At 42.9% G+C, this 27,347-nt stretch overlaps 1 protein-coding gene across 3 annotated transcripts in view; it reads right to left on the reverse strand.

The window, feature by feature from the left end:
• Nucleotides 1–531: 531 nt before the first annotated feature.
• The window catches only part of SF3A3 (splicing factor 3a subunit 3), a 73,336-nt gene continuing 46,520 nt past the window's right edge, over nucleotides 532–27,347 (reverse strand). For all 3 annotated transcript variants that reach the window (XM_073552041.1, XM_073552042.1, XM_073552040.1), the window contains exons 10-17: nucleotides 22,439–22,506; nucleotides 21,048–21,155; nucleotides 13,340–13,409; nucleotides 3,498–3,662; nucleotides 3,197–3,307; nucleotides 2,745–2,835; nucleotides 1,829–1,884; nucleotides 532–766 (exon numbers count right to left, since the gene is read on the reverse strand). In XM_073552041.1, the coding sequence (XP_073408142.1) occupies nucleotides 689–766; nucleotides 1,829–1,884; nucleotides 2,745–2,835; nucleotides 3,197–3,307; nucleotides 3,498–3,662; nucleotides 13,340–13,409; nucleotides 21,048–21,155; nucleotides 22,439–22,506 (747 nt within the window). In that variant the 3' untranslated portion in view covers nucleotides 532–688. The remainder of the gene's footprint in view (nucleotides 767–1,828; nucleotides 1,885–2,744; nucleotides 2,836–3,196; nucleotides 3,308–3,497; nucleotides 3,663–13,339; nucleotides 13,410–21,047; nucleotides 21,156–22,438; nucleotides 22,507–27,347) is intronic.

The raw sequence follows: 27,347 nt of genomic DNA on the forward strand, positions 1-27,347 counted from the left end.
TATTTGGGGTAAAAAAAAAAACAACTAACTCCGTATCAGTAAAATTGCAAACAATAATAACTATTTTTATGTATTACAGTTTGTACTTTTCATGTATCGGTACTGCCATAGCTACTTTCTACTTGCACCTATCCATTTGTATGTTTTCCATAGCAGTTATGTCTGTGGTCTCCTTTTTTAAATGACGCTGTCAGAGATTAACAGCGGCGTTTAACATGTTAACAGTTGCCGGTGGATCGAAATACCACCTGCGGCTGTTAGGGGCACATAACAGCTGATCAGATCAGCTGTCATGTAACTGAAAATATGAGGGCTCAGACCGGAGCTTGCATTATATAGGGGGATGTGAACTTTGATGTATCTATATGTCATAGGCCGTAAACGGGTTAAAGCTAACTGATAATAAATCTAAGTTGATATTTTAATCTGAGAGACAGGGAAGTCTGTAAAGATTGCAAAAATGGGAGTAGAGAATACACACAAATGATTTTCTGAGTTTCAAAAGAAATAATCATATCTCTAAAAAGTTAATTAACGAAAAAGTTGCATAAATTTTAATTAAAAAAGACAATTTTACAAGTACAAGCCAAAGCGATGGTGGCTTTTACTAAACAAAAGGGAAATGGAATAAAGGTTTTTAATCTGGTAAAAGAAAAACAGAATGGAGCATCTGGACAATTTAATTATATTAAAGAAGTCCTTGGCGTTTCAAGTCTTCATAAGTCTTTTTATTGACAACATTCCCACTTGAGTCTTCATATTCCTCCTACAAGAAAATCAAGATGAAAAATGATTAGTGGATATTAACATGTGGACTACAGGTAAATGTGATAAAAAAAGACAACTATGTGAACAAATACAAGAAGTTCATGTGTTTCAGGGGTGATAGATTGGGTAAAGATTTTTTACATCATGCACATACCATATTTATAGAGGATTTGCTGCTGCAGGGCCCAAATTTTCTTGACTATTTAATACAAGTTGTAGTTTTATCTGTACAAATATACTTTTATATATGAAGTTTACAATGCTTTAAAAAAAGGTTTGCCCCTAACACTGTCATTACTATCAGCCGGTATTCCCCCAATGTTTACAGGCCTCTTCCGGGAACTATAGATTAGCTCCTTTTAATCTGAATATTAGCTGAGCTACAGTATCCCACAGAGGCCACTAAGCAGTGTGCAGAGTAGTGATGTTCTGCTCCATCCATAAACGGATTACAGCTGGCTGCAGATCAGTAGGGGGTGCTGGACCCTCCCACTGATCTGACATTGAAAACCCAACCCCTTTAACATCTTATACACATTTTTCAGCACTACAGATTTTTGTTTCTTCAATATTTCCATATAAAATGCTAACTGCACTGTTTTAGAAATCGGTGATGCACGACAGACCATTCTATAGATCGTCTACATATTTACGTGCTTACAAATTTTTTATTCATAATTTCCAATTTTCTTTACATTTATGAAATAGAAAAGCTAACAGTGGTTACCTGAAAACTTATAAATGCAGAGTGGAAAGCGTGATCATGAACTAGCCCGCTTGTTGTGTACATGTATTATGTTCCCCAGCAATGCGCTGTTTTGACATCAGTTGTTGGGTTACCAAGTTAGAGATAAGCAGAGCAGGCACATCCGAGCCTGTCCTAGAGACCAGCTAACTAGAGACCAGCTAACCATAGACCTGGGAGATTTCTATCAAATCCCAGCAGTATTTATTTCTCATAAATGATGAAGTGAAAGTAGATACAAGAATAACTAGTTTGAATTCTGTTCATTACATGCCAGGTACAATAGTAATTTATTCCTGCTTGATATTTGCTTACCTCGGTGTCAGGCTGCCACCTCTCTGATGCTTTTTGATGCTTGAGTTTTGACCACACTATAAAAAAACATGCACAACAATTTATGATCCATAATCTCACGGCAAAAATTAACATATTGAATGAAGGATTTCATGTAAGAGCAACAAAAAGTGTAAAAAATAACAGAGCAAACATTATGTACTAGCAGAAAGCAATACTTCCCCAAGCGAGTGCCTGCAGCAGTAATGCAATAAGGAATAACTAGTAAAACTATCTAGTAAGGTGGAGCACAAACTTATTTAGTTTGAGGGCTGCATTGTCATTTCTATCCACTCATGGGCTGCAATAAAACTTAAGAGGTTATACACTACTTTTTCTTTGATGACCTATCCTTAGGATAGCTGCAACACATGCAGGGATTGCCTAACAAAGGGGGGAGGGTTTTAGGCTATGACACAAACAGCAGATTTGGAATCAGTTGTTTCTGGTCAGCAGTGTGTAAGGTTACAACTAGGAGCAGGATGGGCAACACGTGGCCCGCGGGTTGTGCACGAGAGCGATGGAGATTGAGGGGCAGTTTTTTACAATTTTTTTTCCACTACAGTAAACACTAGGGGTGGGCGGACCTCTCTCTCTCAACTAGCCTTTTAATTTTAGTCATACGAAAAAGCATTTAGATTGTATATGAAATAGCTACGGTATATGGTTCCAAATTGGAAAAATGAAAAGGCCTTTTATATGTTACTGGCTAAACTCATTAAACAAATGACTGTCCATGGCTACTGTACCACTATCACCATGAAACGCATGCAGAGCACCATGAAACCGTAAATCCTAACATATATCTCTCTGCTCTCTAGTGCTACATTTGGAATGGGCATATCCTCAAATTCCTGTGTTGCCAAACTGTACCGGCGTTGAGAAAATATAAACTTACATGAAACTGCATCCTCAATCTGTGTGACGTTGGCAAAATGAGCAGTATTCGGGATTCCCAGACACCTCATACCATGCGCATGTCGCCATTCCTAAGATTATTGATCGGATGAAATTAGTGTTAGTCATGGAAGATGAGCACACAGCGCGTCACAGTGGAGATGGCATTACTGTATCACTTGTGAGCAGTTCAGGATTACAGAATCATGACCAATTCACAGGTTGTGTCGGGTATTGCAGCTCTGCTTCACTGAGATGAAATGAGCTCAGCTGAAATACCACAAAAGCCATGCGAGGACACTTGTGGGGCGGTTTTTACAAGAAATCAGGAAGATTTCTACGCCCTAGACAAGGCCATAAATCAATCTGCAAACTGAATATGTGGGCATATCATTAAATACACAATTTATTTTCTAAATAAAAAAGCCTCAAGAATAAAAAAAAGATTCTTACTGCAAAGTGGCGCTGAAAAGCCTTGGGTCCTCGGTAGGTGTAGTTTCCACAAATCTCACAGTTGTAGTTTATGTTCAGTCCATGCAGCTTATATAACCAGTATGGAATAGGCTACAGAAGAAAAGATGGAGAATGAGAAAAATACACAACCAGCGCTGGGACCACGTAGTGGACACCACAGCAACACATGCCATCTACACACCCACATGTACGAATGTTACAAAGTTAATACTGGTACAGGAACAATCTGCAATACATTGTTACATAATGCTGAAATATTTATTTTTATAACTACTCTTACCTTGCCATCCCACCCAAGAGGAAGGTTTTTGGGGTTATAAATTATTTCATTTTCCTCATCATCACTCTCACTCTCACTGATCTGTTCTTCCTCCTCCTCTTCCCGTTCTTCCCCAGTCCGAGCTTGCTTGCGCTGTACATTTTCATGTGTTAGGTGTCTCTGTTCCTAAAGATTGAACAAAATATTGATTCCACTATCATCAATACCTCAAAAGAATAAATTGCAACTACAAAGTTTTACACGTTTGACACAAAAATAAAAGCTGTACAATTAACCCCTTAACCCCCAAGGGTGGTTTGCATGTTAATGACCGGGCCATTTTTTACAATTCTGACCACTGTCCCTTTATGAGGTAATAACTCTGGAACGCTTCCATGGATACGGGTGATTCTGACAATGTTTTCTCGTTACATATTATACTTCATGTTAGTGGTAAAATTTCATTGATACAACTTGCGTTTATTTGTGAAAAAAATGGAAATCTGGCGAAAATTTCGCAATTTTCCAACTTTGAATTTTTATGCCCTTAAATCAGAGATATGGCACACAAAAAACTAAAAAATAACATTTCCCACAGGCACTGAGGAAGCCGCCTCCCTGCAGGCCCCCGTCCCCATCTTGGATCCGGGGGTCTGCAGGGAAGGAGACCTGTTGTGAGTTCATTTTCCCCTTCACCGTCGATGTCTGATGAACTCCCTCTTCTGGTGAAGGAAGGTAGTGAGGCTGATTACCAAACACCTGATCTGGTAGATGATGACTGGTTAACAGGAAATTCTGACTGGATATAAGGCAGCCGACGCCCTGCTGAGTCGCTGGTGATTTCTCTGCTGGATTCTTGGATACCAGTCTGATTCCTGCTTCCCAAAGATAAGTTTTTGCTCTGCTATTGAACTTATTAGTTTTGTTTACCTTGTTTTTTTGAGTTCAGCCATCCCCGGTCGGGGGTGTGCTGAGTTCCATTTTTGTCTCTGATCAGTTTGTCTCTTTGCTCTGTCTTCAGAATTTACCTGAATGCTGATATAGTCTTTTTGAAGTCCTAGCGACTTCAGGGCCTGTTTTTCCCTATCAGATGGTTGGGACATTTTTTGGTAGGGTTTTTTACGGATTGCAGACAGCAGCTTTTCTATCCTGTCCTTTTTAGTTAGCTTGGGCCCCATCGTTTGCTCAATCTATCTTTCTATCTGTGTTAGTGTTTTCATCTTGCTTCACCGTCATTATTTGTTGGGGGCTGCCTATTGCTTTGGGGTCTGCTCTGAGGCAGTTTAGATTTCCCCTTTCTTTCTTTAGGCCTATTTAGTTCTCCAGCTGTGATCGAGGGGTCTAGGGCATCGTAGGAACCCCCCACGGCTACTGTTAGTTGTTGTGGATAGGATCAGGGGTCTGCAATCCGATAGCTACCAACCTCTCCGGCTTTCTGGACTTAGCTTGTATTTTTGTTTTTTCCTCCTTAGGTGACTCATTCATAACAGAGACCTTCCGTGCAGCGCAGCACATCGCTGCTCAGGGAAGCACGAAGGGAGCCCGCCCCCTCCCTGCCGATGCCTGCCTAATCCCCCGATACACTGCGATCATGTGTGATCGCAATGTGCCAGGGGTTAACATGTCGGGGGCGGTCCGTGACCGCCCCTAACACATAGTGCCGGGTGTCAGCCATGATAATCAGCTGACACCCGGCCGCGATCAGCGGCGCCCCCTCGGGGGTGCCGCTGATAGCGATTAGGTACTATCCCTCCCCCAGCATAGAGGCCCGGGTACCGTGGACGGGATAGTACGTCAGATGTTAGAAAGGGGTTAAATTCTTAATTTTTATCTCATGCAAAATAAGCAGAGGATTTATGTAAATCACCTGTTTTTTTCCTTTAATGTTATTCATTCGCCCATGGATCCCCCATCTTTTCCACTATAGGTTGATGTGTTTTAGGTTATGAAAATTAAATTTTGGAGTAGGGACTAGCAAGTATGAGGACCCTTGAAGTAGGTTACCGGCTGGCATATTTTGGCCAAAATATCGACCAACACCCCAGATATTTATTTTTGCATGTTGTATTTTTATTCCGGGTACAGGTAAGACCATCAATGTTGTCCTTGTAAACTAGGGTGTCTGTCCAAGTGGATGTCCTCAGTGGTTGACACCTTTTAATGGCTAACTGAAAAGATGGTAAGACATTGCAAGCTTTCGAGACTACTCAGGTCTCTTCATCAGGCACTGACTAATACAAAATCTGGAGAGTCACATATTTATGCACAACACAGCACAGAAATAATGCAATAGATAAGACAAGTGACGTGAAGCAGAACTATCATTATGGGAGAGGGAAAAACAAATATTGGACCAGTTCATAGATAAAGAGTCTGGATGTTTTATTGTCCTCTGATTGGGGTCTCCTAATGTGTTGTGATGCCCCCACAAGATCTTAGGAGCAAATTTCTTAATTGATGTAAAAGACATAAATCCATGCGACACATTCATTCCAGCATGTAGCGTGTCAAAGGTCATCATGAATTTGTACTCACAGACTCTTCTGTCTCTGAGAGATGTGAAGTTACTTTTCAATACCAGCAATTTCATATCCATGGTGTTGTGATCAGGCATACAAAAATGTTTTGCCACAGGTAGATCCATTCTTTTTTCTCTTATTGTGTGGCGATGAGAATTCATCCTTGTTCTCAGTTTTTGCCATGGACATGCAATTACTGGTATTGAAAAGTAACTTCACATCTCAAAGAGACAGAAGAGTCTGTGAGTACAAGCTCATGATGACCTTTGACACTCTCAATGCAGGGATGAATGTGTCGCATGGATTTATGTCTTTTTACATCTATTAAGGAATTTGCTCCTAAGACCTTGTGGGGGGCATCACAACACATTATGAGACCCCAATCAGAGGACAAAAAACATCCAGACTCCTTATCTATGAACTGGGCCAATATTTATGTTTTCCCTCTCCCATAATGATAGTTCTGCTTCACGTCACTTGTCTTATCTATTGCATTTTTTCTGTGCTGTGACTCTTCAGATTTTGTATTAGTCAATGCCTGATGAAGAGACCTGAGTAGTCTCAAAAGCTTGCAATGTCTTACCATCTTTTCAGTTAGCCATTAAAAGGTATCAACCACTCTCAATTCTGAATATTTTTCTATCTACTGGCTAACACGGTACAAAGATATACATCTTTCCTGTGTCAAAGTGGGTTGAACTTATATAATGCTGAGCAGCCCACCTAATGTAATAGTATGTGCGTCACCAACAGGCTCTAAGCCAGACATTGTACACTACATGTGTGTGAACAACACCCTATACAAGCCTTTTTTTTGTGTGCAATTTTAATACTAAGCAATCACCCCCTCCATGACCTGGTAGGATGTGTTTGTCTCATCAGTATTTTGCACCTTTGTTGCCACCAGGGCTGTGGAGTCGGTAAGCCACAGTTGCGACTCAGACTCCTGGATTTTATCAGGCTCCGGCTCCTTCATAAATGGCCAATTCATAACAAATTTACTGTTGTAAAATATTAAACATCGTGCTTATTCAGTTTCTCACCATCATATAAGTAATCAGACCACTTAGAGCAAAAACTACATTTATTAGAATACAATTAGAATATAGCAAATAACTTTTATAAACTTTTCTAAACTGTAAGTAAATATGCAATAAACACTTTTATGCAGTTAATAAGAAATCTATAAATTTGTCCTCAGAAAAAGTATTGCCTGTCAGATCCTCCTTCATGGATGCCCTCAAATCTGATCTAATTATTTTGAGAGCAGAGAACAACCTCTCTACACTAACTTGTGTTGGTGGCAAAGCAGTAACCACTCGGGCAACATCTCTGACAATGTCAGGATACAGAGGAATCGCTTGTTGCACTGTTATTTTTGACGAACGGTCAAATTTCTCAATTTCTTTTAGTGCACATGAAAAATTCTGCTGAAATGTACTGGCTGTGTTCCTTGATGGGGATGACTCTTCTTCTATGCGGGAACGCTTTGCACGGTCCTTGTGATCCAAATATTTTTCGAAATTAAATTCTTCATCAGTTGATAATGAGGGTGAAGATGTGGCAGGACGACCAAATTCTTCTTGTTCCTCCTGACTGTTCTGCAACCCTTTCATCCTTACTGCTATTTCAAACAGAGCTTCTTTTCCTTTACTTAGCTGTTGATCATCTAGAAGAATCCGATGCATTGGGTCTACATAAACAGCTGCCAAAAGAATGTTATTTTGTAATAGTAGCTCCTCTCTCCGTTTCATTGATGTAGCAATGCCACTTGCAATTAACCCTCTTCTTTGGGACAGGCGAAACATCAGGTTCTTCCACTCCTTTAAGAAAATACCTGGAGTTAAGTCCTCTGCTTGTAATTTTTTAGTCACTGTAAATGGGTGCTCTAGCAATTTTTCCAGCTCAGTCACCTGATTCCACTGACTTTCATTTAGCGTCAGTTGAGGGTTAGCCATGTCTACAAGAAAGGTTTTCAGTTCAACCAAGCGCTGAATCATTAAGTAAGTACTGCCCCATCGTGTGGCTTGATCAATAATTGCCCCTTTTCCAGCACGTCTCTTCAAAATTGAGTCAACTTTAGGGGTTCTGGCAACAGTAGCCAATTTTCTCACCTTGCCAATCAGTGCAGCAGCATGTCCTTCTTGCAGACTGTCTCTTATAGCCAGCTGTAGCGTATGCACAACACAGCGCATGTGATGAATGAAAGAACATATTGACACAGTTTCAACAAGATCATCTAAACTATCACGTTGCTGTTCATCTGAAGCAACTTCAGTTTGCTCCTCAGTTACAATACTGTGTTCCTCTATTTCAAACATTTCTGTGTCTGTGGACCCAGAATGTTCTTCTAGCTGCTGGTCACCATCATTACTCTCATTCATTAGCTTAATAGTACTTATCATATTTGAAGCATTGTCAGTTACGACAGAAAGAACTTGCTCTTTTTTAAGTTCATAGTCTTGCAGAACCTTTTCCACCAAGACCTGGAGAAACTCACTGGTGTGATGAGCTTTGGTGTCTTTTACTGCCAATGTCTTGGTCACATTTCATTTTTGTCACAAACAAATCGGACATTGATGGCAAAATAGTTCACTCTGTGACGTGTGCAGGCATCCATTTTAAGAAACAGAAAGCGTCCCTTGAGAGTTTTTTTAAGTTCTTCCTTTTGTTTAAAAGCTTCTTCGATTACTAATTTTCTAATACTCTCTCTCTCCAGAGAAACACCAAGCTTGCGGGCCACTTCCCCATTCAGACACATAAAAGCTGGTCGTGAAAATAATGAAATAGGCACACTATCCTTTACAACAAGCTCTATGATCTGTTTTTTAAATGTATCTACTGTCATTGTCACAGTAACTTTGTCACTGACAAAATATCTTGCAACTGATGGCTGCAAAGTTCTCTGCTCCTTTGTTTGGCTGGAAGAGCTGGGCACTGGTTCATTGGTTTGGATGCAGTCTTTCTCATCCACTGCTTTCAGTACTTCTGGATGAAAGCGCTGTAAATGTCTCTTTAGATTAGAAGCTCTGGTAGGAGCATTTTTATCTTTGCCTGAATATGCACTCATCTTGGCTTCACAGCATTTGTTTTCGTCTGGATCATTTGTCATACACTGACAGACATAATGTTTTCTATCTTGAGTGATGGTGAAATGTTTAAATACAGCTGATTTAATGTGATGCTTCTTTGACACTCTCAGGTTTTTAATTCTGCATTCACAATCCAAATGACAATTGTTTTTCCTAAAAACAATTGTACAAAATTATTGCCAGGTCGTAGAACTGATATAGTGGTCAGTAATACTGTTATTATTCCTCATGTACTCACAGTTAACTGATGCAAAGTTTGTTGAAAGGATAATACTTCTTACAGTCTTCCTCTTCTGAGTAGCAGGCAGCTGTGAGATGCTTGGAAGACGCACACCTAGTATGATCTAGTCTAGAGGAGGAGCTTTACTACTAAGAATTTGCAACACATTTTCACTTTCAGTTTCATACATTGTAAGTAGGGGGGTTGGGGCAGCATGAGGTTAACCAAGTATAAGATTAGATAAGGGCAGTGGAGAACAGTGACACACAAGAAGTAAGAAATGTCTCTATCTCCAGCAGAACTGCTTATCACTGTTGTTCATAGTTTGACAGAACATATATATTTGAGTAACATTTATAAAATTCATATGAAAGTTCAATTATGAAATATTAATACATTTTTTTAAAGCTGGAGTCGGAGTCGGTACATTTCTACCGACTCAGACTCCGACCAAAACTAACTCCGACTCCACGACTCCGACTCCACAGCCCTGGTTGCCACCATCTTTATTATTGGGTTTGCTGTATTATTTTCTGTCACCTGGCTGGTAAATATGGCTGCCCTTTTTTTGATGTAATATTTCTTAAGCTTTTAGGTCATGGTTGTGGTGCCATCTTAAACAGGGCTGTGGAGTCGGTAAGCCAAACCACCGACTCAGACTTCTCAATTTCCCCAACTTCTGACTCCACAGCACTACCTCGCTACGGAGTGTGTACATAAAGTGTACATAAAGTGCAGCAAAGATTAATCTCAACAAAACGCCGAGAGCCTTAGATCAGGAACAGGACATTTATAGGACATTTCATAACTTTCCCAAATTCTTATGAACACATTTACAGCACATCCTGCACTTACTACTGAACCCAATTTATTATTTATTTTAGGTGTCGGAGCATTTTATACATCGACTCCACAGACCTGCTTCTTGTCCTCAGAGACTCCTGATCTAGGTTTTCAAAACAAAGTGTACAGGCCCTTATGCCTTTTTCACATATTGCAAAATAACTTCTGCGGATGTGGCCATAGATCTGTGATAACTACACAAAAAAAAAATCAGCAACAAAACCTGGAGCCACATTTGTTTGCATAACTTATTTCTGAATTTAACATGTTTCACATATCACGCACAGAAGGCGGCCACTCCAGGCCCTATTTACTCTCCAATTGCCATTGGATCTGTCCTGATGCAGTTCCAGTGCTCCTGGTTGATCATGTGCTATGCAGTCTCTCTCAGCTGACTTTGTTACCATAGCTCTGCCTCCACCTCTGACAGAGTATTCTAAAGGTGGAATACACCATGAATCTGCACAACTCTGCCTGGCTGAATTAACCTTTGGCCATAAATATCAGTATTGATGCTTTTTTTTTTTTTTTTTTTTTTTACACTGTTGCTCTGTTAGCTTGTTTTCAAAACAGCTCCACTATCCTACACGTCTCCACAATTAGATCAGCAGAAGTGAGATATAAGCAGAGCTGAGGTGTGTTTGATATCTACATCAGACAGCTGAGTGATGCAAATCTGCAAATGTCGCTATGTTAATGCAAACTATCTTGCTAGCTTGATAATATGCCAAATATCTGTGGTGGATGCAGCCGAGTCATCAACTCAGAGAGGTGACCGGGCAGTGGAGAGAAAAGACTGGCACCGCTGTAGCACCTGTAGTCTAATTCCAGCTGAACATAACTGACACCTTGCTCCTGGAATCAGAGAAGTGACGCTAGTCAGTATCACAAAGGAAAGGTAGGGAGGGGGTCTACAGGACTAGGAGAAGCAGGACGCTGCTGGGAAATGTACTTTTAGCAGTGTAAGGGTCCCGTGACACATAGCGACGCTCCAGTGATCCAGAGAACGATACGACCTGGTAAGGATCGCTAGAGCGTTGCTACATGATCGCTAGTAAGCTGTCAAACCGGCAGATCTATTCAACGATGCAGTAACGATACGGCTATCCTCGGCGGCCGTTGGGACCTTGTCACACAGCAGCTATTCTGACGACACAGACCTCGATACACGTGCTTCAACGAGGTCGCTCGTCATTGTTGTTACGGCATCAAACACAGCGAGCATCACTGGCCAGTGGGACACCAACAATCTAAAAATGGCCCAGGACATTCGAGCGCGATCAACGACATCACAGGGGAGGCGCGGTTGCCGCTGCGTGTCACAGGTAGCGAGATCGCTGTTGCGTCACAAAACCAGTGACGTATCAGCGATCTCGCTAACGATCTCGTTATGTGAGACGGGGCCTTTAGATAGTGATATAGAAGGGTCAATGATTTGCTTTTAAATGCCTAACTGCCTTTAATTCTTCATTTGCCTTTTGCCTTTCATTTATTCTTATGACACTGCAGTTTTGGCTGTCTCCTCTTCAAGGGAAATACGCTTCTTATCATATATGTTCTCAATAGTCAGCCACAACGTGTTCTGGGTACATTATAAACAAGGTATGACCCTGAAGTGATGGTGGGGGCCACATGAGCTCCATAGAATTACATATTATTGTAAATGGTATAAAAGATTGCCTTGTGTTTCATTACGTCAGATAAAGTGATTTGCCCACGGCCTGTGTGTGCAGTCTCTTTTGTCTCCAAGCGCTTGTAAAATTAATGGCGTAAAACACCTAATTCGGCCTCCCTGGTGATCTGGCATATCTGACTTTGGTCAGAGCGAAAACAGCTACAACAATAGAAATGCACATAGACAATAGCAAAAGAAAGAAAAGTAACGTTGGGCGTAGTCTGTATATTACCAATAAGTATGCATTTACTGTGCTTTGTGAAAAATAGTGTGATTTTGGGAATAACCCGTTAATTGTCAATCACCTACACAGATCATACTAATCAGTCGTTATTGTTAGAAGTCTTTTATAATGTCCGTCTGTACAAACCTACTAAATCAGAAAAATTTGGAGCCACTTCTGTACAGGTGAACTTTTACTGTCCTACATAACACCATATAAGTTGAGAGATGTGCCAGCCCAACCTTAAAATATGCTTCATTATACCATTAAAGAAAAAAAAAATCTATATTTTTACAGGACAAATGGCCTGATACATGTATCAAAGCATCATAAATAACGGAGTTGATGCAAATTAATTTCCACATCACATTCCATCAGCCATGACACAGGACTAGAAGATCCTCCTCTTACCCGCTGTCATGTCGTGATCATCTCTTGATTAACTGGAAATGGCGCGATGTTACAGCTAATCAAAAGTGGAGCCACAGACGACGGCAGGTAAAAGGTGGTTCACCCTCTTCCAGACCGCAGAACACTGTCATGCCCAATGCAATGAAACATGTGAATAAATTCAAATCAACTCAAATATTTAGTGTAATAGTTAACAAAAGCTTTCAAAGATGTGGAAGATGGGGAAAAAGGGACGTTCTCTATAATAAAATAAAAAAATGGTTTCTAATAATAATTTTCTAATTGGATTTCAGCTGCCTATGTTCACAAAGCATTTTCCCATTTACATTTGCTGTATGCCATGGAATTGCTCTATTCGCATCCATCAGATGGACATATGTCCTTTTTGCCTACCCTCAATATATAAAGAGTCAGCATGCCTTTTTTTCAGCTATACTATTTAGCATAGTTGACTATGCGCCTGCATACAGAAGATTTTGGTAAAGGTACTCAGGTTTCTGAAATACAAAAGACTCTGGGCAACATACAGAGAAATGTGGTATACAGTGGCACCCCTTGGGGGCAATGGCTACGTTAAGCATACATATTGTTTATGTTAAGAACACATTTTGGAAGCTGTTGTCCTTGATGAATACATAAGATGACAAAGCCTTCATCTTACCATTATTTAGACATATCAAAGCCAGAATAATGAACGATATGGTATACATGCTATGTTTCACACAATTACTGTATTTATCAAACCTTTCAATGCAAAATGATGCCCCAACTGTGGGGTTTAGTTACAGCTGAATCAACTATATATAGATATTTCATTGTGTCAGGCACAAATTTCAACTCATCCCAGAAAGGTAGTATGTATTTGAAGTATAAAACTTACCCCAAGAATTTCAACATATTCATAAATTTGTGCTTCAAGAAAAGCAATGTCTCTGTTCTTTTCTGTGTCCCTGAAAACATAGAAATATACTAACGTAAATGAATACCCTGAAAGAGAGATTAGATGTTAAAGGGAATCTGTCAGCAGGATCAACTCTCCTAAGCCATCCAACATACGCATGCAGGTCCTAGAAAGTTGAATAAAATCATAACTTGATATCTGTGATCTGAGGTTTTATTCCAGAGAAACCCACATTATTCTTATTATAAACAAAATGTCAAGATCTATGGGCTGGACATAGATCTCTCCACTAATGTTCCTCTGGAGCTTATTATAAATGAAATAGGAGGGCGTTACTAGTGAGAGACATGTAATGACTGGTAGTTTGTTCTGATTTCACTGCAGAGCTGTGTGCGATTAAAACAGACACAGTACAGCAGATTGAACTTTGTCTCATCACAATCACATCTGTGTCTCTCCTCCTCTGATATCAGCTTAGCTGCAGAGCTTTGCCCAATTACCACTTAGGCGGTGTGCACATGGTCCGTTTTTTCCCCACACGGAATTGGTCCAAAATGCTAGGGAATCCTTATTCCAGCAAAGTCAATGAGAACTCCGAAGTGCTGTGCACATAATCAGTATTTTTACCTTTCAGGATTTGCTGTGGTTTTAAAGCCACATGTCAATTCTTTGCACATTTTTGCGGCCTTTTTCACCCATTGACTTCAATTGTGTCAGTCAAATAAGCAGCAAAAATGCAGGTATAAAAAGGCTGTGGATTTGCTGCATTTTTACTTCTATGTCGGGTGTTTCCCACACTGTCATCTGTGTGGCAGCTCCAGAAATACGGGCAGCCCTGATATGCAATAAGAACGATACCTCCGGTGAAAGCACTCCGGAGTCACGCTGTCAGAAGTCAACTTAAGCCTGCAGCTGTGACTGGCGGTGAAAAGCTTACCAAACCTGGGAGTGGATCGTTAATAGAAGCATTTTTTTTTGCATACTGTGCCAGTTTATAAAATACAAAAAGAATTAGATAACCCCCTTAAGGATAACCCTCTACTAGTTTGGTAAATCTTCCACAAAGTATTGGAATTATAGCACTTTCACCAGTTTGACTATGTTAAACTGGCCACATCATGGAATAGTGGCTAAAGAGTAGGGTGCCAAGGAAATGCATGGTAAAAATTAAGTAGCAAGTTTTTGAAGGTCTTACCTCCTAATTTTGCTCCTTTTTGGTCATAGATATTTTATAATTTTCTTTTTTTAAGATTAGTTATTTACTGGTTGCTCAATGGCACATCACATTGCAGTTTTAAATGTCTGTTTAGTATTTATCGTCATGCATATCAAGCATTATGTATGTTATGCCGTTTACCGATCAGATTAATTGATTTTATATTTTGATAGATCGGGTGCGGCGATACCAAGTGTGTGTGTGTGTGTGTGTGTGTATATATATATACACACAAAAACATAAGGGGCACATACACACACATACTTGAGCAAGTGGTAAATCTAAATTTAATGTCAACATATTTTACATGGTGAATCCTTATGCAAATTTGAGGGGTAAGACTTACCAATTTGCAAAGGTCATTTTTCCATGGCACCCTACTAAAGAGCAATGTAGTTTTATTTTATTTCACCACGGCTGCAGAGATTTTAGCTTTAGGTTTAGGTGATATAATTTATGTTTAAAGGGGCATTTCCATCTCCAAGATGCTATCCCAATATATTACAGGTGTAATAATAACAATATTAGCAAATACCTCCAATTAGGAATGTAGTATACTTCTGATTCGCTATCTCTTTCCTCATGAGTAGGCATTGCAGTAGCTTATGTAGTCATGGTTATGACCACTCATTGTGACAGTTAGTTGCTAGAGGTCGTAACCATGCAAGGCTGCTTTCATAGATCAGTTTTTTGCCATCAGTCACAATGTGTTTTTTGAAAAAAAAACAAAAAAAAAAACGACTCGGCGACTGATGCCGCTGGATCAGTTTTTTTCTCATATACTTGTATTAGCAACGGATTGTGACAGATGGACTCACGTTTCGTCCGTCGTTCGCCAGATCTGTCAAAAATTTTTTGTCTGGCAGCCGGACACGATGCACAAAGCAACGTTTTTTGTGTCCGTCGAAAACTCTTGACAGCGACGTCTGTCGCTGTGTTGTTTGCTAAAATGAAAGCCTATGGGCGCAGGTTCCGTCGCCAGCCGACAAATGACGGATCAGTTTTTTTTTAACTGCTAAAGTCAGTGAGGCTGCATGGAGTTCCTGGATGGCCTGAAGTGAACTCAATAGCGTGGGAAAGTTTCTGAACTCTTTTCCACACTGTCAGATCACCTCAGGTCAGCCGGTGACTCCGCGCAGCCTCAGTGACGTCAGCGGTAGTCGGTGAGGCTGCACGGAGTTCCCGGCTGACCTGAGGTGAACTGACAGCGTGGGAAAAAGTTCAGAAAGTTTCCCACGCTAACCAGTTCATCTCCGGTCAGCCGGGGCGGCGGCGCAGAGATGAATTCATTCATTCTACAGTAGTTTACAGCAGGGCCGGTAGCAATAGCACCAGTCCCTGTTGTAAACTAGTTAACCCCTTGTGATGTATTGCAGCGGGGGCCCTGACTAAACGGCGGAAAAACTATTTCATTAAAATATTTAATTAATGTGTCTTTTTTTTTAACCCTTTACTATTCTAGGGTTAATGGATAGGTGTCTTATTGACACCTCTCCATTATTAACCCGGCTTAATGTCACCTTTCAATAGCAAGGTGACATTAACCCATTATTAACCCATGAGCCAAAGCTAAAGGCTATGGGAATAGAGAGGCTAAGTGCCAGAAAAGGCGCATCCTGTAGATGGTCCCTCTCTAGGCTATTAATATCTGCACTCACTCACTGACTTTCCCTCTCTGGCGGAGAAAATTGCGCAGGAGCCCACGCAATTTTTTCCCACGATTATAGCCATGTGTCATATGTCCGGTTCTGTAATGATTTCACATAAGCCGGCAATTGATTTAGCGGCTATTATGCTATGTAAAACTCTAGTTTTTTGAGCAAAGTATTTATAGTTCATAAAGAGAACACTTAAACAGAATATAACTCGAAGTAAATCAAACTTCTGTGAAATCCAACTGTCCACTTAGGAAGCAACACTGATTGACAATCAATTTGACATGCTGTTGTGCAAATGGCATAGACAACAGATGGAAATTATTGGCAATTATCAAGACGCCCTCAATAAAGGAGTGGTTCTGCAGGTGGGGACCACAGACCACATCTCAGTACCAATGTTTTCTGGCTGATGTTTTGGTCACTTTTGAATGTTGGTTGTGCTTTCACACTCGTGGTAGCACGAGACGGACTCTACAACCCACACAAGTGGCTCAGGTAGTGCAGCTCATCCAGGATGGCACAATCTATGTGAGCTGTGGCAAGATGGTATACTGTGTCTGTCAGTGTAGTGTCCAGAGGCGCTACCAGGAGACAGGCCAGGTACACCAGGATCTTCCATTAAAAATCCCAAGGACCGTCAGATAGAAAATTTGGCTCGCTCTGTCTTTGAGGCTTAAGGTTCGGCTTTCTATCCATTTTTCGCTGCAGCGTGGGTAGCTAAAGCAATGGTCTCCAGGTCGGAGACCTTGTCTAATTCCTTTCAGAGCAGTAATCTTCCCCCTGAGGCAGCGCATCAGGCCAGACGGATTTCTCGAGCAGGAGATTACCTGGTACACGCATCTTTGGATGCGGCTAGCTGTGATGCTCTGCAGCGGCAAATGACATCATGATCAGAAGGGCTTTATGGCTCAGAGAATGCGTCAAAAAAAGTCTCTGACATCCCTTCCTTACCAGAGTGGCCGTTTATTTGGAGAGAAGCTGGATCATCTCATCTCCGATGCTACGGGAGGAAAGAGCAAATTTCTTCCCCAGCAGAGGCTCAGACGCCTTTTTCGGCGTCAACAAATCCGTTTCCGACACTTTCACGTCAATCCGGGCTGGTCCACTACCATTACTTCTTCCAGATCAGGGTGCTCGTCACGCAGGGACAGAGGATCCCAGGCCTCCGTTAGGCCCAACCAGCAATGGAAAGTCGACCCCAACAGTCTAGATCTAAGGGATCTAGGTCTCAGAGATTTTCCGCACAATGACTCCTGGCGTTATCTGGTCGACACCAGCAAGGTAGGCGGCCTCCTACTTCTGTTTTGTCAAGCCTGGCTTTCCGTCGTCCACGACGAATGGTTCAGAGACGTGGTGTCTCCTGGATACAAAATCGACTCTACTTCGCATCCCTCAACACGTTTCTTCCCTTCCTGTCCTCCAACGTCAGAAGCGAAGGCAAATGCTTTTTCCTGAGCCATAGATTCATTGAGTCACGATGGCGTCATCGTCCCGGTCCCAGAAAATGAAAGGTTCGAGGGGTGCTACTTGAACCTATTCGTTGTCCCAAAAAAGGACAGAAAGGTGAGACTCATACTAGACCTCAAACTTCTAAACAGGTTTGTCAAGGTCTGTCATTTCCGCATGGAGTCTCTGCATTTGGTCATTACTTCAATGAAAAAAGGGGAGTTTCTGGCATCCATCGACATTCGGGATGCTAACCTGCATATCCTGATTCCCCCCCATCAGAAATTCCTGCGTTTCGCCATTCGAACAGAATTTTCAGTTCACGGCCTTGCCCTTTTGCCTCACTAGTGCTCCCAGAGTGTTCACAAAGGTCATGGCGGCTGTCATGTCCATCTTGCACTCTCGGGGCGTGATTGTTCTGGACAACGTTCTAGTCAAGGGTCCATCTTTCCACGACTGCATGGAATCTGTTCGTATCACTTGTGATACCCTTTCTCACCTGGGCTGGGTGATTATCTTAAGCAAGTCCTCCCCCATCCCACCCCAGCAGATATCCTTTTTAGGCCTGACCCTGGACACCTCTCTCAAGGGTTGGTGATTCTCCCTCGAGGCAAAGTCCTAGCCTTTCAACAAGGAGCCTGCGCACTTTGTCAATCATCCCCTCATTCCATCCGGTTTGCTATGAGGGTACTGGGGAAAATGGTGGCAGCAATGGAAGCGGTTCCTTTCGCGCAGCTTTACTTTCGTCCCCTGCAACATGCTCTTCTAGCGGCTTCGGACAGGAACCCGTTCTCCCTCGACCGCCGGTGCCGTTTATCCCTGCGGGTCAAGCAGGCTCTCAGATGGTGGACAATGAGCTCTTCCCTCAAACAGGGGAAGTCCTTTATCCTGGTTCAATGGCTAGTGGTGACTACTTATGCCAGTCTTCTGGGCTGGGAAGCAGTCTTTCGTCACCACATTGTCAGTGCCAATGGTCAATTCGGAATTGGAGGGCCCCGATCAATGTCCTAGAGATCCGAGTGATATGGCTAGCTCTGCAGCAGTTTCATTATCTCTTGGGCGGGTCACCCCATCCAAATTCAATCGGACAACACCACGGCAGTGGCATACGTCAATCATCAAGGGGGTACCCACAGCAGGGCGGCCATGTGCGAGGTAACTCCGATGGGCAGAGAGGAACCACTCGGTAGTCTCAGCAGTGAACATACCAGGTATAGAAAACTGGGTGGCAGGCTTCCTCAGCCGTCAGGGTCTGACCTCGGGGGAGTGGGAACTTCATCCGAAAGTTTTCCAACAGATCTGTCTTCACTTGGGGACCCCGGATGTGAATCTGATGGCGTCCAGACTGATTGCCAAAGTTCCTGAAGTTCATAGCTTGATCTCAAGATCCAAAGCTATCGGAGTGGATGCTCTTGTTCTTTCATAGCACCAGTTCAGTCTTCCGTACATTTTTCCACCGCTGCCGCTACTTCCGAGAGTCATCAGGAAGATCAAGGCGGAGGGGGTTCCAGTGATCCGGGTTGCTCCGGATTGGCCACACCGGGTGTGGTTTGCGGATTTGGTGCGCCTCATCGCCGTTGTGCCCTGCGATTGCCGGATAGTCCAGATCTGTTCTCCCAGGGTCCAACTTGCCACCAGAACTCAGCGGCCCTGGGTTTAACGGCTTGGCCAGTGAATCCTGGGTTCTGACCCAGGCTGGTTTTTCACAACAGGTCGTATCCACAATGATTAGTGCTCGAAAACCTGTGTCGGTATGCATTTATCACCATACCTGGAAGATATTTTTTTGCATGGTGCAAGGATGGTGGACGTCCTCCTCTCGTCTTCTTTATTCCCAGTATTTTAGAGTTCCTACAGGCCGGTCTGGACTCAGGCCTGGCGCTCAGCTCTCTTAAGGGCCAGATCTCAGCCCTATCGGTCTTATTCCAGCGTAGGATCGCGACAAAACTTCAGGTGAAGACTTTCATGCAAGGAGTTTCACGTGTAGTACCCCCATCGCATGCCTTTAGATACTTGGGACCTCAACTTGGTCCTGGGAGTCCTACAGGTAAACTCCTTTTGAACCACTTCAGGACATTTCGCTGACCTTTCTATCCTGGAAGGTCGCCTTTTTCGTTTCGATCACATCAATCAGTCGAGTTTCGGAGTTAGTCGCTGTGTCCTGTCAGGCACCTTTCCTTATTTTCTATCAGGACAAGGTGGTCCTCAGGTCGTCACAGTCTTTTTTTGCAAAAGGTCATCTCATCTATTCACCTTAAGGAGGACATTGTTCTTCCTTCACTTTGTCCAGCTCCAGTTCACAAGGTGGAAAGGCCTCTCTACACTCTGGATGTAGTCAGAGCTCTGAGAAGGTACGTCTTGAGGACGGCGTCCTTACAAAGGTCAGATGTTTTGTTCGTGCTTCCGGAGGGTCACTGGAAGGGTTTAGCCGCTTCAAAGGCCACGATAGCCAGGTGGATTCGTTCCACCATCCAGGAGTTCTACCGTGTCAGAGGTAAGCCTATCCCAGAGGGGATCTGGACACAAACCACTCGGTCGGTGGGGGCTTCCTGGGCCATTCGTAATAAGGCATCGGCAGAGCAAGTCTGTAAGGCTGAGACTTGGTCCAGTCTACATACTTTCTCAAAGCACTATAATATCCACACTCAGGCTTCCGCTCATGCTGGTCTGGGCAGAAGAATTTTGCGGGCCGCAGAGGCGCACATCTAAGCAGTTGTTAGTGAAGCCTGATCTTTTATGCTGTTTTCCCACGCAGGGACTGCTTTGGGACATCCCATGGTCATGTTTCCCCCAATGAGGCGAAGAAGAAACAGGGATTTTTGTGTATTCACCGTAAAATCCTTTTCTCCGAGCCACTCATTGGGGGCACCCACCCTGTTAGCCTAATGGCTTGTGCCTGTTCTTTAATTTGACATGTTGTACTCTTCTATGTTGTTAATGATCTCCTACTGCTTTTACACTGAACTGGTTTGTCTGGGAGCCAGCATGAGGGTGTATACTGCAGAGAAGGAGCTAACTTTCTTTGTATTAACTTAGTGTCAGTCTCCTAGTGGCAGCAGCAAAACACCCATGGTCCTGTGTACCCCAATAAGTGTCACGGAGAAAAGGATTTTACAGTGAGTACACAAAAATCCCTGTTTTACTCAACTCTGCAGCCACTATTCCATGATGTGGTCAGTTTAACTTGTTCAAACTAGCGAAAGGTCTTTTGAGCCTCCAAATATTAAAAATAATTATGACTCCACTCATTTTTATTACAGGCTTTTAAACAATGTATATTACTCAGTTGAATAACTGTACAAGATACCACAAACATTTATATAAACCAAAAGCATCTCCATTAAACTTAAAAGTAAGATAACGTTACCTTCGGATGCCTTTTGCCTTTGGATTCTTGGCAAACAATGAAGGTTCTAGAGATTCCAGAGATTTTCCTTTTGTACCAAAAAGTCTCTGTGCCCTTTCTTCTAATGTTCTAAAAATAAATGGAAATTGGTTTAATACTACACTGTATATAGGAAATAATGTGTTAAAGGTATCATAAAAAGACATCTTATTACAACAAAGCAGTTTTTACTAAGCCTAGAACTACAGTTGTCGGTGAATGCGCGATCCATGAACAAATCATCGAATTTACGCTTGATTTGTGGATGCAACCGTGCATGTGCCGCTGGTGCCATTTTATTGAAGGCCTTCACTTTACCTAGCAAAATCTTGCTGACAGATTTTCTTTAATGTTTCTTATGGGTGATTAGAAAGCTGCCTCGTGGGATATTGCCTGCAAGCTGTCAAGACTAAGTAGTTGTTAAAGGGAAACTGTCACCCCTTTTTTTCGACTCTGAGCTGCCGGCACCGACATCAGGGGCTTATCTACAGCATTCTGTAATGCTTTAGATAAGCCCCTGATGTAACCTGAAAGATAAGAAAAACAAGTTAGATTATACTCACCCCAGCGTCCGGTCCGATGGGTGTCGCAGTCCGGCGCCTCCCATCTTCATACGATGCAGTCCTCTTTACTGCCTGTCGTGGCTCCGATGCAGGCGCACTGCTCTGCCCTGTTGAGGGCAGAAGCAGAATCATGCAGTGCGCAGGTGCTGGGAGAGGTCCGGCGCCTGCGCACTGCAGTATTCTGCTCTGCCTTCAACAGGGCAGAGCAGTGCGCCTGCGTCGGAGCCACGACAGGCAGCAAAGAAGAGGACGTCACCGTTAGAAGATGGGAGGCGCCAGACCGCAACACCCATCGGACCAAGACCGGACCACCCCCAAGTCAATATAATATAACTCCTATTTCTTCTCTTTCAGGTTACATTGGGGGCTTATCTACAGCATTACATAATGCTGTAGATAAGCCCCTGACGTCTGTGCCGGCAGCTCATAGTCGAAAAAAGGGGTGACAGATTCCCTTTAAGAACGTATAGCCATGACTGAAATCTTGTACCAATCAATAACTATACCTTTAATAATAACCCAAGACCTGCAGCTTTAAGACACTAATTATACACAATTATTCCAAGATATGGTGTAAGCGTGTGTATAATTAGTGTCTCAATGCCACAGCTGTTCTCCCCGTTTGTGTTCTATGGTTTGAAGAACACCTTTTAATTTAAAATTGTTTTGCATTTGTTAAATGTTATATTTTGAAATAAAGTATTTTATATTTTATTTTGTGACTGTTTAACACTTTTGCTCTATATGTTGCACAACTGCAGCGTGATCTATATGATATGACAACAACTTTACGTAGATTTTTTCACTTACCCTCCACATTTAAGACCCAATGCAAGTAATGCAGACTTCAATCTATCCAACCCAAGAGAAGCCAATTCCTAACAAAAAAAAAATAAAAACATCAGGTTACTGACTACGGCAAATATTAAAAGGTCAGTCAGATTTTTTAAGTCATTTATGAATATAGCGGAATTAACTTGTATTAAAAGAAAACATGACAGCTTGCCCAGGCCCCTCAAGCCGCCAGTGTGCATTTATTGCTATGTAAATCCCATTTCTAACAATCCCTTTTTATTGTCTAAAGGATTATTGCATATTGCCAAAAATTATTTTAGAACTGTGGTGGCTATTTGCTAATTATTTGGTTACTAATCGTGGAGTTTTTTCCTCAGAAAAATCGTTCCTGCTAATCATATTATCATAATGAGTGTGTGGTATATATACACACACATCTATCTCTCTCTATATATATATATATATTACTAGCATGGTGTACCTAATAAAGTGGCCAGTGAGTGTGTGTATATATATATAGATATATATATCTATATATATATACATACACACTCACTGGCCACTTTATTAGGTACACCATGCTAGTAAGGGGTTGGACCCCCTTTTGCCTTCAGAACTGCCTCAATTCTTCGTGGCAGAGATTCAACAAGGTGCTGGAAGCATTCCTCAGAGATTTTGGACCATATTGACATGATGGCATCACACAGTTGGCGCAGATTTGTCGGCTGCACATCCCTGATGCGAATCTCCCGTTCCACCACATCCCAATGATGCTCTATTGGATTGAGATCTGGTGACTGAGGAGGCCATTTGAGTACAGTAAACTCATTGTCATGTTCAAGAAACCAATCTGAGATGATTCGAGCTTTATGACATGGCGCATTATCCTGCTGAAAGTAGCCATCAGATGTTGGGTACATTGTGGTCATAAAGGGATGGACATGGTCAGCAACAATACTCAGGTAGGCTGTGGCGTTGCAACGATGCTCAATTGGTACCAAGGGGCCCAAAGAGTGCCCAGAAAAAATTCCCCACACCATGACACCACCACCACCAGCCTGAACCGTTGATACAAGGCAGGATGGATCCATGCTTTCATGTTGTTTACGCCAAATTCTGACCCTACCATCCGAATGTCGCAGCAGAAATCGAGACTCATCAGACCAGGCAACGTTTTTCCAATCTTCTACTGTCCAATTTCGATGAGCTTGTGCAAATTGTAGCCTCAGTTTCCTGTTCTTAGCTGAGAGGAGTGGTACCCAGTGTGGTCTTCTGCTGCTGTAGCCCATCTGCCTCAAAGTTCGACGCACTGTGCGTTCAGAGATGCTCTTCTGCCTACCTTGGTTGTAACGGGTGGCAATTTGAGTCACTGTTGCCTTTCTATCAGCTCGAACCAGTCTGCCCATTCTCCTCTGACCTCTGGCATCAACATGGCATTTCCGGCCACAGAACTGCCGCTCACTGGATTTTTTTTCTTTTTCGGACCATTCTCTGTAAACCCTAGAGATGGTTGTGCGTGAAAATCCCAGTAGATCAGCAGTTTCTGAAATTCTCAGACCAGCCCTTCTGGCACCAACAATCATGCCACGTTCAAAGGCACTCAAATCACCTTTCTTCCCCATACTGATGCTCGGTTTGAACTGCAGGAGATTGTCTTGACCATGTCTACATGCCTAAATGCACTGAGTTGCCGCCATGTGATTGGCTGATTAGAAATTAAGTCTTAACACACAGTTGGACAGGTGTACCTAATAAAGTGGCCAGTGAGTGTGTATATATATATATATATATATATATATATATATATATATATATATATATATATATATATATATATATATATATATATATATAAAACAATGTGTGTATCACCAATCACGAAACATCTCTTATTTCACCAGAGCTCTTTAAAAGAAGCTGAGCTGTGATTGGTTGCTATGAGCAACAGTTTTCCCAACTCCACAACACCTCAGCAGACACCTATCTAGCATCCCCGGAAACATAAGCTCCCAGCCATTGTCTGCCCCCCAGAAAGGAGCAGAGAGCACATGACAGAAATTAATCACCCCCTCCCATGTCCATTTACCCATCACACATCCTCATCTCATAGGCACATCTTCCCTCTTAAAGGGATCTCCAGTATGGAAGTTAGGGTAAATCCCTCAGCGCTCTGATTCTGACCCCAGGCCTCTCTTAAAGGGATCCTCGGTATGGAAGTTAGGACCGTTCCACTCTGCTCTGTGGTTCTGACCCCAGGGTCTCTTAAAGGGATCATTGGTATGGAAGTTAGGGCAATTCCACTAAGCGCTTTGGTTCTGACCCCAGGCTCCTCTTAAAGGGATCCCCGGTACAGAAGTGAGGGCAAATCCACTCTACGCTTTTGTACTGACCACAGGCTTCTAATAAAGGGATCATTGGTATGGGAGTCAGGGCAAATCCATCCAGTACTTTGGTTCTGACCCCAGGCCTCTCTTAAAGGGATTCCTGGTATGGAAGTCAGGGCAATTGCCTTCAAATGCTCTGGTACTGACCCCAGGCACTCTTAAAGGGATCATTGGTTTGGAAGTCAGGGCAAATCCACTCAGCGCTCTAGTTCTGAAGCCAGGCCTCACTTAAAGGGATTCCCGGTAAGGAAGTTAGGACCGTTCCACTCAGCGCTCTGGTTCTGACCCCAGGCTGACGGGATGATGTGGGATATTAACGGCAGTAGTCCAGTGGCTCTGGCTGGAGTGGAGCCATGCTGCAAGGAGGGGGTAGCACGGCAGTGCAAGGCAGGAGCTGAGTCCCCACAGGGCAAATTGATCTTCCGCCAGTGGGCTATAGGAAAATGACACCGGTGTTGGCGAATGCGCAGATTTAGGCTGGTTTCACATTTGCGTCTGATTGCACAGCGTTTCATCCGCAGCAATCCATATGCGTCATGTTTTCCTATCTTTAACATGGTGTACGCAGGGGCATGCGTTTGCATCAGTTCGCATGTGTTTTTCGGTGTGCAGTGGGGTCCGGCAAACACATCTTGTTGGATTTTTGGAAGCAGCAAAAATCTGTCAAATATGCACATTCATGCGCATGTGGATAAGTGTGTCAAATAAACGCATTACTGTCTATGGGAACAATCACAATCATGTCCGGGAAATGAGACACGCCCATTGGGTGTGGCTTGTGTCAAGGAAATTCTCCGAACGCATGCGCTGAAAGCACGCAAACGCATGCAAAAAATGCATGCACATGCAGTGTTTTTTGCCGTTATGTGTAAGCTGTTGCGGATAAAAACGTGGCGTAAACATGCGTTTGCACATGCAGACGAAACGCTGCGCACACAAACCCTAATGTGAACCTAGCCTTAGATGTCGGCCCAAAGAAGAGCAGAGTTCTCAATCTGTGTCACCTCAAGTCATTTTCCGGTTACCCATTGCTGGAAAATCAATGGCTCCTGCCTTGCATCGCCGACACACCATACTTCTAACCCGGGGCCCAGAGCACTGTCAGCCTCCTGGAGCAGCAACCTTGCTCCCGACCCCTCATTCCCGGTAAACTAAATTCGGACTATAATACGAATCCCCATTTTCACATTAAAAATTAGTTTTTTTCCCTATTTTCCTCCTCTAGTCCAAAAGATAAAGTAAAAAATTTGTATGAAAAAGGTTTTTTGCTTTTGTCGCCATTTTCCAATACCCGTATAATTTCCATTTTTCGTGATCTTCGGCTGGGTGAGGGCTTATTTTTTGAGGCTTGATATGATGTTTGGATCACCTCTTATTGCAATGTTGCAGTGATGTAAAAATAGGGATTTTTGTGTGTACCGACTGTAAAATCCTTTTCTCCGAGCCAATCATTGGGGGACACAGACGGTGCGTGCTTTGCTGCTTGCCACTAGGAGGACACTAAGTGAACACAGAAAAAAGTTAACTCCTCCTCTGCAGTATACACCCTCTTGCTGGCTGAGAATTCCCCAGTTTGGGGGGGGAAAAGCAGTAGGAGCATTAAATAAATAACAATAACTATGTCAAAACCTAAAAATGTTACAGTAAGCCAATAGGCTAAACAGGGTGGGTGCTGTGTCCCCCAATGATTGGCTCGGAGAAAAGGATTTTACGGTGAGTACACACAAAAATCCCTATTTCTCCTAGGCCTCATTAGGGGGACACAGACCGTGGGACATCCTAAAGCAGTCCCTGGGTGGGGAGCATACAACTGCTAATACCCCATGTACCACTGACTTAACACTGTGGTACTGCCGATTGCAGGATGCATCTGCCAAGAGCTGCATCCGCAGAGGCCTGAGAATGAATTTGGTAATGTTTTGTAAAGGTATGCAGACTGGACCAAGTCGCAGCCTTGCAGACCTGTTCTGCCGTCGCCTGCGCCTTAATCCCTGCTGGGACAGGTGTGTCCCTGACACGGTAAGATTCCTGAATAGCCAAGCGAATCCACCTGGCTAGCGTGGCTTTTGAAGCGGCTAGACCCTTCATATGCCCCTCTGGAAGTACGAACAGGGCATCTGACTTGCGGAAGGGAGCCATTCACGAGATGTACCGTCTCAGAGCCCTAACCACATCCAGGGTGTGGAGGGCCTTCTCAATGGATGGACTGGTGCCGGACAGAAGGAAGGCAAAACAATTTTCTCATTGAGATGAAAGGAAGACACGACTTTGGGCAGGAAAGACGGAGACGTCCTGAGAACTGCCTTGTCCTGATGAAAATTCAGGAACAGAGGACGGAAGGACAGGGCCGCCAATTCCGAGACTCGTGTGATTGACGTAATTGCCACTAGTAAGACACATTCCAAGAGAGAACAGTTAGTGGTACGTCCTGCAGTGGTTCGAAAGGAGCCTCCTGTAAGGCTCCGAGAACCAAGTTAAGGTCCCTGAATGAACGTCTTCACCTGAAGTTTGGTGGCATTTTTTCGTTGGAATAGAACTGA

Source organism: Dendrobates tinctorius, unplaced genomic scaffold (assembly GCF_039654945.1).
Source record: "Dendrobates tinctorius isolate UK_male_01 unplaced genomic scaffold, ASM3965494v1 ptg000183l, whole genome shotgun sequence".
In the NCBI taxonomy this organism is placed as follows: Eukaryota; Metazoa; Chordata; class Amphibia; order Anura; family Dendrobatidae; genus Dendrobates; species Dendrobates tinctorius.